Below are 15,708 nucleotides of genomic sequence, written 5' to 3'. Positions count from 1 at the left end.
AACTCCAGACCGACACCTTTCCTAGTCCATATAAGTACCACATTAATTTTCCCGGGCCGTTACGAAGGCTCCTGCCCGTGGTGAAAAGAACGTCCCACAACATACCACATTACAAATGGATGCGTCGGACTAAAACCACTGGAACTAAAATTCCCTGGAACGAAGGAGCAGTGGGAGACCACTCTGCTAAGCTCGGACCTTGCCATTCAGCGACAGCTGATCAAGCAAGCCCAGGCGGCAGCGACAGCCACTGGGGTCCTGAAATGAGGACACCACCCGTTCACAACCTTTCATTTTGCTATTTTTTATTTTTGTCAATAAACGTTTTTAACACCAACAACCCTCTTCATTTTCTCTCTCACTCTCTTCGCGAAGAGAAGGGGGATTACCCAGATTCTTCCGATATGGGGTTCCAAGGCTAACGCATTGAAAAGCTATCCTGTATGGCAACCAAATTCTTCGGAGAATCTGAATTCCAGTCAAACTTGGCACCTGGACTAAGACAAGATTTTGTGCAGAACTGCTCCACATATGCTGGTCATTGTTTCGTAACCTTCTTTGCGATGAACTTCAGTTGAGGATATTTCACTCTGGTAGCAACAGAATAAACTTTCTCGTTCGCCGCTTGTACCCGCACTAATTACACAAGTGACCAAGCTTTCGAGCTAATTAGAATTATTTCTAGTTGCAATGCGTGTGAAGCACACCCACGGAGGAATCGTGAACAGCCATGAAAAACGAAGCTGTTGGAAGTATACTTGCATGTGTTGTGTCGCTTGTGCAGTTCGCCGTTCATACTGCATGGGGTTTGCTTTTTCAATGGCGGAATACAGCGCAACAGAGCTATAGCCCATCAGCAAGCTTCAATTCAATGTGGTATACTATTCATCCTAGATGTATCAGCTCTTCTTCCTTTTATAAACAGTTTTTACTTTTTGTGCTGAAACTGTTAAACACTAAGCATGAACATTACCTTGTTGAAAAAAAAATTAGCAGTAGTTTAGCTCGGCTATGTCAGGATATACGTAGCGTGAGCTACGCTCAGCCCCTGGGAATGAATTGCCGGTGAGCAGCAATTTCGCTCTCCGTCTCTATGGCTATAATACAGTGGCAAACGCCCCGCTATATGTATACCCCCAACTGATACCTCTGCGCATGCGCACAAAATGAGAGGCGCTATCAAGCGGCTCCGGCGCAGAGTCAGACTGGGCTACTGCGCAACGGAGGCGCACAGCTGGGCACGCGCCGGCTCCAGTGCGTCTGCCGCGGATGTCACGTCACTCCTCTGGAATGCGCAGACCGGCCAGGCGCGAGCGGCGGCGGCGGCTCCGGCGCGCCAGCTGTGCGCCGTGTGACGTCACTGCTCCTCGCGCATGCGCAGCATGGCTCTCCAGGAGCCACGCGAAACTGCTCAACCTCGGCCAGTGTAGCTCACGCTACAAAAAAAGCACAAGAACTTATGCAGTCTGCTCAAAAGCTGCCGCGTTTTAGTGAAATGGAGACGTTCGCGTAGATTGTTACAGAGCGCCATCCGGAGAATGAAGGAAATAAAAGACGCACTCAGGCAACGTGCACGTGTAAAAAGGAAACAACCCTTGGCCTCCAGTTTTATTCAGTAATCTTGCTATACAACGTAAGCAACTTCATATAAAAACAAACACATACGCACTTGCTCGCGCGAGAGGACTAGACGTCGATCCGCCGTTCAGCAGACAGCAGCGAAACGAATGATTGGATGCAAGAACTGGGCGTGAAGACGGGGATAAGGGAAAAAAGAAGCCCCCGTGACTGCATGGCCGTGTGCACTCGTAGTAATACCCGCAAAAGTGGGCGGTAAAAACCCAAGACTTGGTTAATGACTCGTCTTGGATTACAATCACGAGGCAAAACGCTGCCTTTTACGCCTTTGTGTCTCGTCTGCGGTTCTCTGTTAAACTCCGGCAACCGTTTCTTAAACCTAAAGATGGCACTGTGCTACCTGATGAATGCACCAAAACAAGTTGCCGCGGCCTTAATTTTTCCTTTTGTTTTTCTGTTCAAAGCAAAACGAAAACTGCCTTATGACGTAAGTGTGAAAACTTTCAGCTATAAATTAGCGTGGACAATTATTGTATTCACTTCCTTTCTTTACACGTACACGCGCATAATTTCACCTGATAAATAACAACAGCTTCGCTCGTGCACTCGGCGTGTTGCTACTGGTAGCATGCTCAGCATGTCATGTGACGCGTGTGAGGTCTTTCCCGCACTATCTATGCTAGCGCTAACAACCAGAACGTAATAAGGCCTCCCATAACATCAATGATTAACGTAAGCTCATCCGACGAGAAGTTTAACCTTGCACAAGGTAGAACGTCGTTAATGGTCCCACGGAGGTGAGGCTTTCACTGGGGCAGGTACTTTTAAGTCCGCGAAAAAAGCGCCACTATCGAGGTCACATTTGCACCAAAAAACAGAACAATGATGTGGCTCGCTTTAGGCAGGGAGGAGTCCAGTTGTATTGGAGCAATTCTAATCTTAAGAGAAATAAAAATAACACGCATAGAAGTATATATAGAGGTGAGAAGTGAGAGACAGCCTCGCTTCGACTGTGCATGAGAATATATACAGATGGGCATGCGCTGAGCGTGAAACGACAGCTTTTTCTATTGGCTACTTCCGCGTTATATATTATTTCTGTAGAAAAAACCTAACTAGAACGATAACTACAAGTTAAACTAGGAAAAAATAAAGTAATGAAGTATATAAAGCTCTCCCAGGAGCCCTAGCCAGAAACCTCAATTTGTGACGTCACAGCACCAGGCCGTTTACGGCGATAGACCGTGAACTGACTTAGGGCCCCTACTTCTCAGCACAGGTGATGCTCTTCCGTGTCTATGCGATGGAGTGTGAAGTAGGCCGTGCTTCTACGAGTAGAAAGTGAGGACGCTGGTCTGGTTCCCTCGAACGAGCAGGAACGGAGGCATGTCCTTGGTGAGCATTTCGAGCCAGGCCATGTACATGGGCGCCGTGCAGGTTCCCTTGCGAGGCATGGGCAACGTCCTGCACACGAAAATGTGACGTCAGCAAAAACACGAAAACTTCGGGAAATGAAAAAAAAAAAGGCTTTCGAGAAAATGAAAGGAGCAGCAACTAATTTCTAGGTGGACACATCAATCGCGCCGCAAAGAAAAGGAGAAGTGTGGGAGTGGAAGAAGAAAGAGAAAGAGGTACCATATAGTGGAGGGCTCCAGAAAATTTTCGACCGAATCTTAAACGTGCTCTGACATTGCACGGCCGCCTTATGCGTTTCGCCTCCATCGAAACGCGGCCCCCGCAGCTAGGTTCGAACCCGGACACCTCATTTCAGTAGCCGAGTTCCCCAACCACTGAGCCACCGCAGCGGGTGGGCATTGAGTGGTCACTGCTACTTAGAACAGAGGAAGGAGGTTGAGGAGTAATACGTCCGATTGGATAAGGAGGATGTTACGACGATAGGAGAGGAGGGGTGTGCTATTACTCTGGATGGAAGGCCCGTGTGTAAAGGCATCAAAAGGGTGACACTGGCGGTTTCACGTGACTTTTTTTATCATGTTTGGGAATGTAAACCATCCCATGAGCACTTTCAATAACACTCAGCGTTAGTACCGTGCAGGGAACAAACTAGCTCGATTATCTCGAAGGTGGAAACTGAGATTCGGAGAGAACGAAACTGCAAGAAAAAAAAAGTCTTCGCTTTTCCAAATGAGCTGACAGGGATGGAGATGAGTGAACGCTCGCTGTATACGCGCACATGGTGCATAACGTACTCTCGGTGAATGCTGAAAGAAGCAAAATTATTAAAGAAAAAATCACTCACATCACGATTAGCGACGCTCCTGTTGAGTATTGCCGTAAAAGTTCATGCAGTCGCAAGTGCCGGTTCGTCTGAAATCGGAAAACGAAGGTTGAATCATTTATGCGTCGCTCGAAGTTGCAGGAAATTTATAAGCGAGGTTCTAGCGACGTCAGATGACACTTTTCTTATAAAGATGGTGTATAGAGAGTCTATAGACTTCTTATAGACTATTGCCTTCCTATAGATATTAGTTTTTGTCTATTCATAGTCTCTAGATTGTCTGTAGACAACAGTCTGCTAAAAAAGTAATGCCACAAATCTATAGACTGTCGACAGACTTTCTTTGTGATTTGTATTGCCTATAGACTGTTATCTAGGGGTTGACAGAAGCGAACGCAGGACGCACCTTTTCTTTGACGGCCAGTATCTCCGATTCTGACACGAATGGCGCGTGTGCCTGCTCGGATTCAGCATCTTGCGATGACCGCCTCCACGGGCTCAAGATTTTGAAGAATTCCTCTTTCCTGCAGAAGAACAAGAAAAAAAATGGTGTTGCAGTTCTCGCCTAATCTCGCGAAGTAAAATTAGAATTCGGAAGGAACCTAAAAAGCAAATGAACATGCGTAGGAAGGAAAAGAGACAAAGCTTCGGATTTTAACTTACGTTGACGCTTGTGGTGGCTTCACAATGTCGGGAATGACTGTGACGTCAGAATATTCGATCCTAAACTTGCTTAGTAGGGCAGCCATGCTGAAAAAAAAAGCTAAACTTAAACAAGCATCACATGGAACCGTATACCTTGTAAGACACACTATGAACAAATAACTCCTAATAAAGGAGAAGTATGCCGCTAATTTCTTTCACCAGAAACCGCAACTGCCAGAACTAGTAAGTGGTGTACTCTTCCAAAAGTTCGGGAAGGCGTGAATAAGTGCTGACGAAGGCATTCCTTTACCATGCTGAGAATAAACGACAGAAAATACTTCCTCTTCAATTTTTACACCCTTCACACATCTGATCGGGGAAGCGGTGCACTGGCGACTCACTTTCGCTGTTCCTTGTCCAGCTCGTACTTCTTATTGGCGAGTGCGAACACCCTGAGGTTGCAGCTGGAGAACTGGGACCTCGTCGACAAGAGGTAGGGGACCAGCATCGTCAGACCTGTGGTCAAAAATGAAACGAGGGTATTCGTCACGAAACGGATGCGTACATGAGAGCAAACTTCGAAACACTTATTCCTTCTATCTCTGTCGTCATAATCCAGTAATAAAGAATGCCCTATTTCTACGTATACTCCTAATCGTAAACAAAGCATAAAACGGGTACCAAAGCATAAGGCTGAGCATGGTAAATAACCTCTAGTGCACAGTTCCTTGAGCTGCTCGAATATAAGCAAATTGTTATTTCTCAGCGGCGACTATCCTTGGTTCCTACCTCGTTTGAACCAAATTCAAGACTCGTCTTGTTTTTCCTGGTGACACCTTAAACATCGTGAAAGTTGGTAAGACCGCTAATGACGGGGCATATGTATTTAGAGAAGAACGAGGCGTTTTTACCAACAAAGGGCACATTGTAAGGAAATGCAAAAATAGAGAAAACAAAAAGCTCGTAGGATTTCCGGCCCTCTTTATGCAATACATAATCATCTGCTTAGCCGGTCACACTGCTTGCGAGTAGCAGTGCAAAAAATACTGCTCCCCATTGCCCGGCTGCAGTTTTTGTGGAGCCAATTTTGCAGGATGGATCGGAAGGTGGTATGCATATTGTGCCCCGTAAAACCCGTGCAGCATTGAGGAAGATAGCCGTGTGTCAGCGAATAAGTAGAAGAATAAGAACAACGCAAAAGACTAAGGTGCTCGCTTAACCACGAAGGCTTTTTTTACGAGTGGAAAGCGTTCAAAATCAACCACTGATTAGGCCTTTCTCAAGCTGGTTCCGCAACGAGACAGTTTTAGTAGAAACAAAAATGTAACTGCGTTCCTCGCAGTGGGAGGACGAACTGCACAGAATTCGACTTTTGGAAATGGCTGGCGCCTGCAGCTTTTGGTGTTGCATTCGATATACCCAACAATTTAAGCCAAACTACACATGCTATCTACCCTTATGATACTTTTTTTTTCCTGGTTCATTTCTTCTTTGCGTGATCTGCCCTTCTGCATGGCCTAATTCCTTTTCAGATGACCTAACCCTTTTTGCATGACCTATACCTTCGTGTATGACCTACACCTTTTTGCGTGACCTACACCTTTTTGCGTGACCTGCACCTTTTTGCGTGACCTACACCTTTTTGCGTGACCCACACCTTTTTGCGTGACCCACACATTTTTGCGTGACCTACACCTTTCCGCGTGACCTACACCTTTCCGCGTGACCTACACCTTTCCGCGTGACCTAACCCTTTCCGCGTGACCTAACCCTTTCTGCGTGACCTAACCCTTTTTGCGTGACCTAACCCTTTTTGCGTGACCTAACCCTTTTTGCGTGACCTAACCCTTTTTGCGTGACCTAACCATTTTTGCGTGACCTAACCCTTTTTGCGTGACCTATCCCTTTTTGCGTGACGTATTCCTTTTTCATGAACAGGCTTTCAGGGCATACTCCTTACCTTCCCAGTTTTCTATCGAAAGATAGTTCAGGTATCCTCCGTTCATTGGAAAGATACGCTACCCACTTTCACGTAGGCGCGTAGCACGCGTACCTCCGTCGTCGTAGAGCCACCAGACGTCGATGGAGCCTTTCTTCTGCTTGCGCTGGAACTGGTTCACCGACTGCACCACACTCTTGGGCACGCTGCGCTCGAGCAGCTGGGACGAGGTGCGCCGCGACCAGCGCTGCAGCACCGTGGGCGCCGAGGACTCGCGCCGGAACGTCACCGTCACGCTCTCGTGGCCGATCACTGCGGCCGCCGTCCCGCTCGCCTTGCGCGCGGCGCCGCCGTTGGGGGTGGCCGACGTGGACGAGGAGGCGTTCTTGCGGTACGTTCCCAGGCCGGAGTCCCGGTTTCCCCGCTCCGCGGCCGGCGTCTGCGGCGGCGTCGACGACGACTCGTCCTCGTCGCAGGAGCTGCCCGCTGCAGAACCATGGATATAAGTATACCAACGGGTGCTTCCTAGTACCCTCTTTTCTCTCTTAATTCGACAGTATCCCTTGCGGCAAAAGAGAAGCGAAAGGGGCTCACATGAAAGTACACTATCGGGGACAGTAGTCTCCGGGACGCATGAAAAACGATCCAGCAGCATAGCTGCCATGTCTGTCATCGACCACCTTATTTCGCTTCCATACTTTACAGCACACGTGTTAGACGTTCGCCTCCACAAATGCGGCGTAGAGCCACCGGCTATTAACTGAGCTATGGGCATCGGTTGGCACTGACATGTCCTGGAGGCTGTCCTCACGGAAAGTACATCAAAACATCGCGCAGAAAATTCAGGAGATTGGCTTTCCTTTACAAAAGTGGTCTATAGACAGTCTATGGAGTTCTTATACACTCTTTTGGCTTTCTATAGATATTTCTTTTTCTCTATTCATAGTCTATAGACTGTCTTTAGACAAAAGTCTACCAAAAGTGTATGGCCATAAATCTATAGATTGTCTATAGACTGCCTATAGGATTTGTATTGCCTATAGACTGTTCTCTAGGGTCTGTCTATAGTCAGCCTATAGAGTTATAGACAAGTCTATGGACAGTCTATAGACTAAAGAAATTTTTTTGAGGGTTGGGGCCCATCAGTGCTGCACAATCGAACCAGAGTCGGAGAATATCTATTTTTACTAGAGTTACTAAAAAAGTCGTGCTAGATAATTACTTATAGCGCTGAACAGTGCTATAATAAATGGTGTTATTAGCAACACTGTTATATAGTTCTAAATAATTAGTGACAAATAAATTGTTTGTGATGCATGTTACTTCGCGTAGGGCTGCTTATGAAGACCGGTTCCTACAGAAAATGGCAAATCAGCCGGGATGCACAATAGCTGATATATTTTTGCTTATTGGTTTATGCGTCGCTGCATCACCCTTCAGCATGTATCTAAATATGTGAAGAGTTGTATCGCTTTTGACTATCGCGCTTCTGGATCTGTCAGTGCCGGAGAAATGGCATGACTGACTTTTTCTGGTGCCGAAAGCGTGCTCACAAATTAATATGAGGGGGAACGCTACGAAGAACGACGGAACTTGCGCCGCCAGTGAATATCGGACTTCGGAAATGAATTTTGCGCCGCAACAAAGAGGCCGGCGCGGAGAGCACAGAGTCCCTGTAATTAATCAGTTGCTATGTGCGGACGAACGCGGTGACTCACCGGCCAGCGTGAGGGCTGCCAGAAAGACCAACCAGGAAGCGGTCGGCCGCAGGGCTGCGTCGCGGGCAGCGAAAGCGAGGAAGAGAGAAGGAAAGAGAAGTGGAGGAAAGGGGAACCGCGTGGGGAGGCAGAAGGATCAGAGTGAGACTGGCAGAAAGTGTCAGGCGCAGGTCCAAGCGAGGGCATCCAACGGGGACGCCCAACAACAAGCGGCGAAGCAACTCCACCGGCAGCACACACACAGAAATATAAAGCAGAAAGCAGCGGTAAGCAGGCACTGAAAGGCGCAGTCCTGTTCTCCAAAAACAAACTTTCGCCTCAGCCCTTTGTCCTTTTTTTTTATTCACAGCGAAAACAATGCATCGACCAGCCCAACGCTTGACATCGTTAAAGCTTTTTTTCCTATCACGTCATTAAGTTTTCTGCATTCGAAAAACAGCCACATGCAGGATCGAAAAAGAAAATCAACTTTGACCCTGATTTAGTTAAAGGCAGTTCGACCACGAATGAGCGCTGCTTGATCAGCATAACGTGTTCTGAACAATAAAAAGCACATAGTGCAAACTGGAACCATGGCCGAAAAACCATTCGAACAAGAATGGCACTTTTAAGTGCCTACCCATAATGGGTACATATGTAGAATGTCATTCTACATGGCATTTTACATTCATAGATCACTGGGAGTCACCATACCACTCCTGGCGCAGTCGTGCAGCGGTTTACTGTGCGCAGTTTACTCACAACCCGATGGGCAGGTCACTATGACGTCGCAACGTCATGTGACATAGGTGGCCCGCTTGTCCCCTAGGTTGCTCTTCTGGGGATTTTTCGTTAATTTTTCGCTCACGGCCAACGACGTCAACAGCGACGCCGGGCTTTCGGTGACGCCGGACCCTTAACGTTACCGCGTTAACACATGGTAAGTATATTGGGCCCAGGCAATCACGTACGTAGGTACGCGAGTACGTAACCAAGCAAACACGCCACTGCGTGAGTACGCCCTTACAGCGTTCTGAACTTCCCCATTTCTACATTCCAAACAACCTCCGCGAATTTCAGCCTACACTCTAAACAGAAAGGACAGTAGAAAGGGAGTAAGCTGCCCTCTCTAGAGCACTCCCTTTTGCAAAATGGAGTGCGCTATAGGAAATGTTACTGAAGGAGAACGGTAGATTGGGTCAGTTGGTAACAATTCATTATAGCTCAACAGCGCCACGAACAGGACAGAGTAGGAGAAAAGAACACACAGAACAACGCCTGTCCTGTTCACTTGCGCTGTTGAACTATCACGTGCACGTTGCTGCCATCTAGACGCATTAGTAGTTAGAGTATAACGAGGAGAAGAAGCTGAACAAGACACTGTCCAGAGTGGATAAAGGGAATACGCGCGTGCATGCGTACCTTGTGAGAGCTGCGAGCTGGAATTGTTTCTAGGCAGGGTGTCGGTGGAAGAAGCGTCACGGTTGAGGCTGCCTTCGATCCCCGCGGGCCCACTGGAGGCGGCGTCCGAGGCGGTGGCTCCGGCCGCCACGGTTCCGTCTTCACCGGCGTATTTGGAGAAGTCGATGCCCTCGGCCAAACGCAGAATGCACAGCGCCATGTGGGAGTCGAATGAGTGGCTGCCGGATTGAGTAGAGGGTTTAGGTTAGATCTATAATGGCGCCGAGTCGCATTTGTTTACAATTTTGTTTTGAAATACAGTTAAAGTTAAAGAGGCCCAGCGATTACTTCGTTACAGCCGCAGCTTCGTTATAGCCCGTGTTGGCCAAGCTTCCAATGAGAATCATCATTCCTTCTTTATATTCATTATTTCTTTGTAACGAAGCGACTGGCCTCACACTATCGCCTAGAGTGCAGGTCTACGTTGCTGTCGCTAGGCTAGCGATCACACTGACTTCCTCAACGTTACCGAATGCCCCATTCCGAATGTCTGTGAGGCCTTGAGGGTAACAAGGGCTTCCGTTTTCTCAGCCCTTAATTTTTCCGCTGTTCAATAATTGCACGGCCTCTAGTTTTTAACTTAAAATAACACGCTAAAATTGCTATGACACGTAATCCTGGTTCTGCTGTGCCTCATAAGGTTAACATTCTACCACCCATCTCGTGGGCACTGGAAAATTGTATATAAAGCCTTGGACAAAAGATTTATCGTTAAGGTATATGGGCTTTAACGCCCGAAAGCGGCTCAGGCTATGAGGGAAGCCGTAGTGGATGGAAGGCTCCGAATAATTTCGACCACTTGGGGATCTTTAAAGCGCACTGTCATCGAACAGGCCATGGAGCATTTCGTCTCCATCGAAATTCGGCATAGAGCTTGTGTCTTTCGGTTCAGCAGCCGAGCACCGTAACCACTGAGCCACCGTGGCGGCAGTCAAATTTGCGGAATGTGGATTCTCGAAAAAAAAAACATTTCTGCGTATGTCGTTAGAAAGTCAGTTGGTATTCGTTCCAGCAGATGGAGCACGCACTCAACTATGCTCTCCATTGACCTCATTTGCCTGACCACGCAGAATTTTTTTTTTTTTTTTGCCAGGAATCAGCATCCCGCCAACTTAAGTCCATGACAGTACACAGGCGCCTTACTGTTGGCTGCTCCACAGAACCGCCGTGTTCCTTGGCGCGGCCTGCTTACCAACGTACGCAGTGCGTTCGTTCTGATAGGTGCATTCTAAGATGCGTTTTATTTTTCCCGCGTTGTACTCTTGTGCCGTAAATTATAGTCCCAGGGAAACAACGTTTTAAAATTATCTCGAAAAAGTAATTTAAAAAGAAGACTCAGAGAACGAGTTTACGATCCTCATAGCAAGGCGTCTCCAGATTCTCGCTAGCCGCTCAAGCATCCTCCTCCTCAGCCTCAACGAAGGAGTTCCTTTCCCTGGAATAACTCCTTGGCGTCGTTAAGAGGCTCGTTCTCCGCAATTTTAGTTAGGAGTGACGCGCGGGGATAGGGCTCGCTTCTTGCAATAACAAACGTTTAGCTCGTGGAACGCCGCCAACGTAAAATGTGCGTCGTGGGTTCCACGCGGAATGGCAGTGCACACCAATTACTTGCCTCTGAGCGTAAATAGTACCTTCGAAACCTGTGATAATATTTGACTGGGGCAGTTTTCGCAAGTGATTTTCAAGCGCGCTTTTTCCTTGAACTCCCGCTCGAACGCTGATGCAAGTTTGACATACGCGTTCGCGTCACAGGAAAAAAAAAAGGGGGGGGAGGGAGGGAGGGGTATATTGGTAGCTGGATCGAATAGCTTATTGCGAATTTTTTCGATAATTCGAAAGTTTTATTATAAAAATCTCAATAACCGGCATGATGTCAGTCTAGTGATGTGCTGTCACTCGGAGAAGGAAGTGCTTTTTTCGCTCCCAAACTACTTGACCGCTTTGTTATTTTCGCGCAACTTCAAATCTGGAACCTCATTGACCGGTTTTACATCGAGTGCTAAATAATCTGCTGGTATTTGCAAAATCCGTTTGTTCAGTGACGAAGGGCACAACCATGCTGCTTGGACAGCAGCACCATAGCGACCGCGAAATGCCTATAAGTCCTCCAAAAACGTTGTTTAAAAGTTGTAAAGTAGTTGAAGCGTTATAACTTCTGATCAGTTTTCAGTTTCCACTGAATGTTGTCAGTGGAACGAAAGCGGCTCAAAACACGATATGACACCACATGCGCACTCACTGGATGGCATCGAAATATTCCTGGAGCTCTTGCTTCGGGCATGTCTGCCAGTTAGCCTTGAAGCCCATGAGGACGACGTTGGGTCGAAGCTTGCCGACGCCAACCAACTGTCGAACAGGGTATAGAAATAGCATCAGACATTTGTTGCCACTGCCTGATTTTTCTTATTTATACACATAGGCAAGGCATGTGTCTCCACACGAGGCAGAGCTGCCTGCTGCAAAACAGCGAAGAAAGTGCCAAAATTCGGAGAAATTTCATTCCACGCTGACACGATTGATCCGTACAACTTCCGGCCTTTAAAGCAGAAAAGCAAATGTAACTTGTTCTTTGTTTTTCATGGCATCATTTGACTGCTGGGAAAGGCAGCCGCTCGAGCTCAAGAGTAATCTAACGTGCTGCAATGTGCTTATTCGGCTTAGTCACACACACACACACACGTCCGATATTATTGGACAAAAATCTTGAATAATGCAAAACTAAGTTACTGTTATGGAAATATTGAAGGTACTGGTCCATCCTTTCGATATGTAGCAAAATGTTTCGTTAGTGTTTCCATGGATCGCATCGAGCAGTTAAGACTGCCTTAGAAAACCAATGAGGAACGTTTCTGACGATCACAAAAACGTTAGTAGCAAAGAAAAATTCAAGCCTGCTGACGGGAGATCTGCGGATATATTGATTTCTATAGCGAAATCTTACAACAAATGGAAAAACTGCGTTCACAAACTCTTTCTCGTTCAAAAATGCATTTGTCCAGAATTGTTGGGTATGTATCCAGAATTGTTGGGTATGTATGCTCCCTCTGTCTCCTGTAATGCAAGCTTTCATTCGTTCATTCCAGTCACGGCCCGTCAACGCACAAATGTCATCGCTACTTTAAAAGAAAATCTCATCTGCCCATTTAAAGGGGGCTCCCTGCGCCTCTGGTAACAAGACGCAGCTATATTCCGCGCAAGTGCACAAAAACGTCGCCATTCGTTTCATCCCAAAATATTGGAAGGTACCCTGAAAAATCTAGAAGAGACTGCCCGGACCCTCTTTTTTCCGCGATCAAGACGTTTATGAAAATGAAGGATCGGGCGTCGAATTTTTTTGTCTGTGTGGGTGTATCTGCGATAGCCAAAGGCATGCTTTTCTTGTTATTTGTACACACGCATGAGATTGGTTTGGTTTATGGGAGTTTAACGTCCCAAAGCAACTCAGGCTATGAGGGACGCCGTAGTGAAGGGTTGCGGAAATTTCGACCACCTGGGGTTCTTTAACGCGCACTGAGATCGCACAGTAAACGGGCCTCTAGAATTTCGCCTCCATCGAAATTCGACCGCCGCGGCAGGGATCGAACCCGCGTCTTTCGGGTCAGCAGCCGAGCGCCATAACCACTGAGCCACCGTGGCGGTGAGAACTGGCACATCTGCTCACGATCCTATGACAGGAGCACATGTAAGTAAACTGCATGTGATTGCGCATGATATTCACTTAATCGTAGTCTGAAGGTAGGCGGTCATTCGCGATCTCCTACCTGTATCAACGAGAGGACGCCCTTGGAGAAGCTGTTGTCCACGACCACGCTGTAGAAGGCCTTGACCTTGCGCTGCTCGAAGCAGCTGTACGCCTTGGCCATCAGGGCATTGCGCGACCGGTAGGACATCGGGGGCTGCAAAGGGGTAACCAGAATGAAGAGCGTCAACTGATTACACTATGGAAGGCTTCTGGTTAACTTCAGATAGAGCAAAGGGAAATTTTGGAGACTCAAACGCCACCGTGCAGATAAGAAATGAGTAAACACAAGCTAATTTATAGAAGGTGTTGTATGCACCGCTTTCTTTTTTTTTTTGGCTTTACGTCTCAAGGCAAATTGCCAAAATAGGACGGCAACAGCAGTTCTTGAATATTCAGAAAACATCGGACCAGCGTATATTGCAAGACATTTGTGAGGACAATGTGACACTTTGATGCCATTTTTCTGTTCCTTTGCTAAAGAGAAAAGTAATTTAAAATGATCAGCGCAACCTGGAGGCCAGGACATCACTCATCCTGAAGGAGCAACTCTATTGCACTGTCACGCTGCCTCACCTTCCTGATGTCTCCGCACACCATGAGAGAGAGCTTCTTGGTGAGCAGGTAGGCAAAGTCGACGAGGGGCAGGCGGTCTGCTGGATTTCCGGTCAGAACCAGGATCTGAGGCCTAGGGTTGCCAAGGGTAAACAGGATTGCAGAGGGCGAGGGGGTAAATAGTAACACAGAAATCTCAAACCAAGTTCCACTGCTTCGGGAGAGTTCGCTTTGCCAAAAGTTTTTTTCCAAAGTTTCGAAAGTTCTTGCCGAAAAATCTTTACCAGTGTTCCTACTCTTCACTCCCGCTGCATTCAGTGCTAACATACTGACTAGCCTTTCAGCATTTTGAGTACTGCTCAGTGTAAGGAAAATTCATAAGCTATTTGTTTTTCCTGCTGTTCAGAATTGCTAATATCACAGCTCTTGAGTAGGACTGACTTACGAATAATATTATTGCTTACAGATTTTAATCGACAGTGTGGTCCAGCAACAGCTATTCTCAGTCGGGAAAGCAACTTCGATATAAAACGTGCGTAAAATTAGATACTGCCCAGGACCCGGCGGAACAACGAGTGGACTTACCGGTAGTTTTTGATGTGATCGCGCACAGCGTTGAGCTTCACCACGCTGTTGAGCGCGTCCAGGTACGTCTGAGCCTGGGTCGACGAGCCCCAGTTGACGTCTGCACGAATGGGGCATGCCAGCATGTGTTTTGGTGGGCACGTACTTTCGAAGCGTAGATCAGCCGTTGCCAAAAAATACGCAGGCCAATTATCGATGGGCCTAGTGCGTTTCCGGGTTTTATATTGGCATTTCTGTGGCGTTCTTCTTGCTTTAAAGTTCAGTACTACGATCATGGAGGAGTATCGTAATGACCTGCTTACTTTTGACTAAGACTTCGTGTATACCACCCATGAAAACTGCCTTAACATGAAAAATGCACTTTTAGCAGCCACGCTCTTCAACGGTATTTTTCAGAGGATCATCGCTGTGGCCCGAAAAAGCAGCAGAAAAGCATGCACATATGACAGCCTGAAGTTACGTACCGGGCTTCCTGTTGTAGATGAAGATGTACAGCCCGAGGATGATGGCGAACGTTCCGAGCGCCGTAGGCCAGTTGGTGATGAACATGACGCTCAAGCAAAGTATGGCGCCCACGAGGCTCACCCAGAGGTTGTAGTAGCGGAACGCCGGACGGAACCCTGTATTTCGATGGGCCAGAAAAAACGAGATGATGCGGATGTGGAAAGGCAGGTGAGAAGGAATGTTACGACGACAGGGTGTCCGACGCACAACATTCATGTTTCTGTTCGCTGAAAAGTTTGTTTACTTGCACTAACGAGTCGCCCCTGATGGCATACCCCAGTAAGGGGCATTTGAGGTAAGGAAAACATGCAAGGAAGTACTGGGGGAAAAATGTGCGGATCAGTTAAAGCGCAGGGCTTAAGACAAAATTAGGTGCCAAAAAACGAAGACATCAAAAAGCAGAATAGCAAAACACCAACAACCTTGACATGCACCTTGTGCACTCTGGAGAGTGCTGATTAAGGCAACCAACTTCAGAGTGTATAACCTGCAGAGAACGCTGATTGAACACGCAGTAGAAAATGCAACTCGCAACCGTGTGTTTTCGCCCCTCTCTTTCGACAAATTAATGTAAAGGACGAACCACATGACGCTGTATTAGTATTAGCGTGGTGCCCTGTCGGTATCTATTTGTAAAAAAAAGGGGGGAGGAGAACTAAAAGAAGTCCTCTAGTCTATCTCTGTACATTATGCATGATTGCGGACAACCGAATTTTCTAATTTCTAAATAGTTACGTACAACCTGGTAGAGAAAGTAGGAAACCCT

At 47.2% G+C, this 15,708-nt stretch overlaps 1 protein-coding gene across 1 annotated transcript in view; it reads right to left on the bottom strand.

Annotated features, from left to right (window-relative positions):
* Positions 1 to 1,572: 1,572 nt before the first annotated feature.
* LOC144125109 (bumetanide-sensitive sodium-(potassium)-chloride cotransporter-like) overlaps positions 1,573 to 15,708 on the bottom strand; it is a 74,601-nt gene continuing 60,465 nt past the window's right edge. Inside the window, exons 13-24 of the mRNA XM_077658204.1 lie at positions 14,903 to 15,058; positions 14,439 to 14,538; positions 13,875 to 13,986; positions 13,321 to 13,455; positions 11,799 to 11,905; positions 9,521 to 9,738; positions 6,516 to 6,887; positions 4,864 to 4,978; positions 4,481 to 4,567; positions 4,224 to 4,341; positions 3,839 to 3,906; positions 1,573 to 3,042 (exon numbers count right to left, since the gene is read on the bottom strand). Coding sequence (XP_077514330.1) covers positions 2,907 to 3,042; positions 3,839 to 3,906; positions 4,224 to 4,341; positions 4,481 to 4,567; positions 4,864 to 4,978; positions 6,516 to 6,887; positions 9,521 to 9,738; positions 11,799 to 11,905; positions 13,321 to 13,455; positions 13,875 to 13,986; positions 14,439 to 14,538; positions 14,903 to 15,058 — 1,724 coding nt within the window. The 3' untranslated portion in view covers positions 1,573 to 2,906. The remainder of the gene's footprint in view (positions 3,043 to 3,838; positions 3,907 to 4,223; positions 4,342 to 4,480; positions 4,568 to 4,863; positions 4,979 to 6,515; positions 6,888 to 9,520; positions 9,739 to 11,798; positions 11,906 to 13,320; positions 13,456 to 13,874; positions 13,987 to 14,438; positions 14,539 to 14,902; positions 15,059 to 15,708) is intronic.

The sequence above is a fragment of the Amblyomma americanum genome, chromosome 3, assembly GCF_052857255.1.
Source record: "Amblyomma americanum isolate KBUSLIRL-KWMA chromosome 3, ASM5285725v1, whole genome shotgun sequence".
Taxonomy (NCBI): Eukaryota; Metazoa; Arthropoda; class Arachnida; order Ixodida; family Ixodidae; genus Amblyomma; species Amblyomma americanum.
Note: the sequence above shows the minus strand (reverse complement) of the source record. Positions and strands in the feature narration are given on the sequence as shown.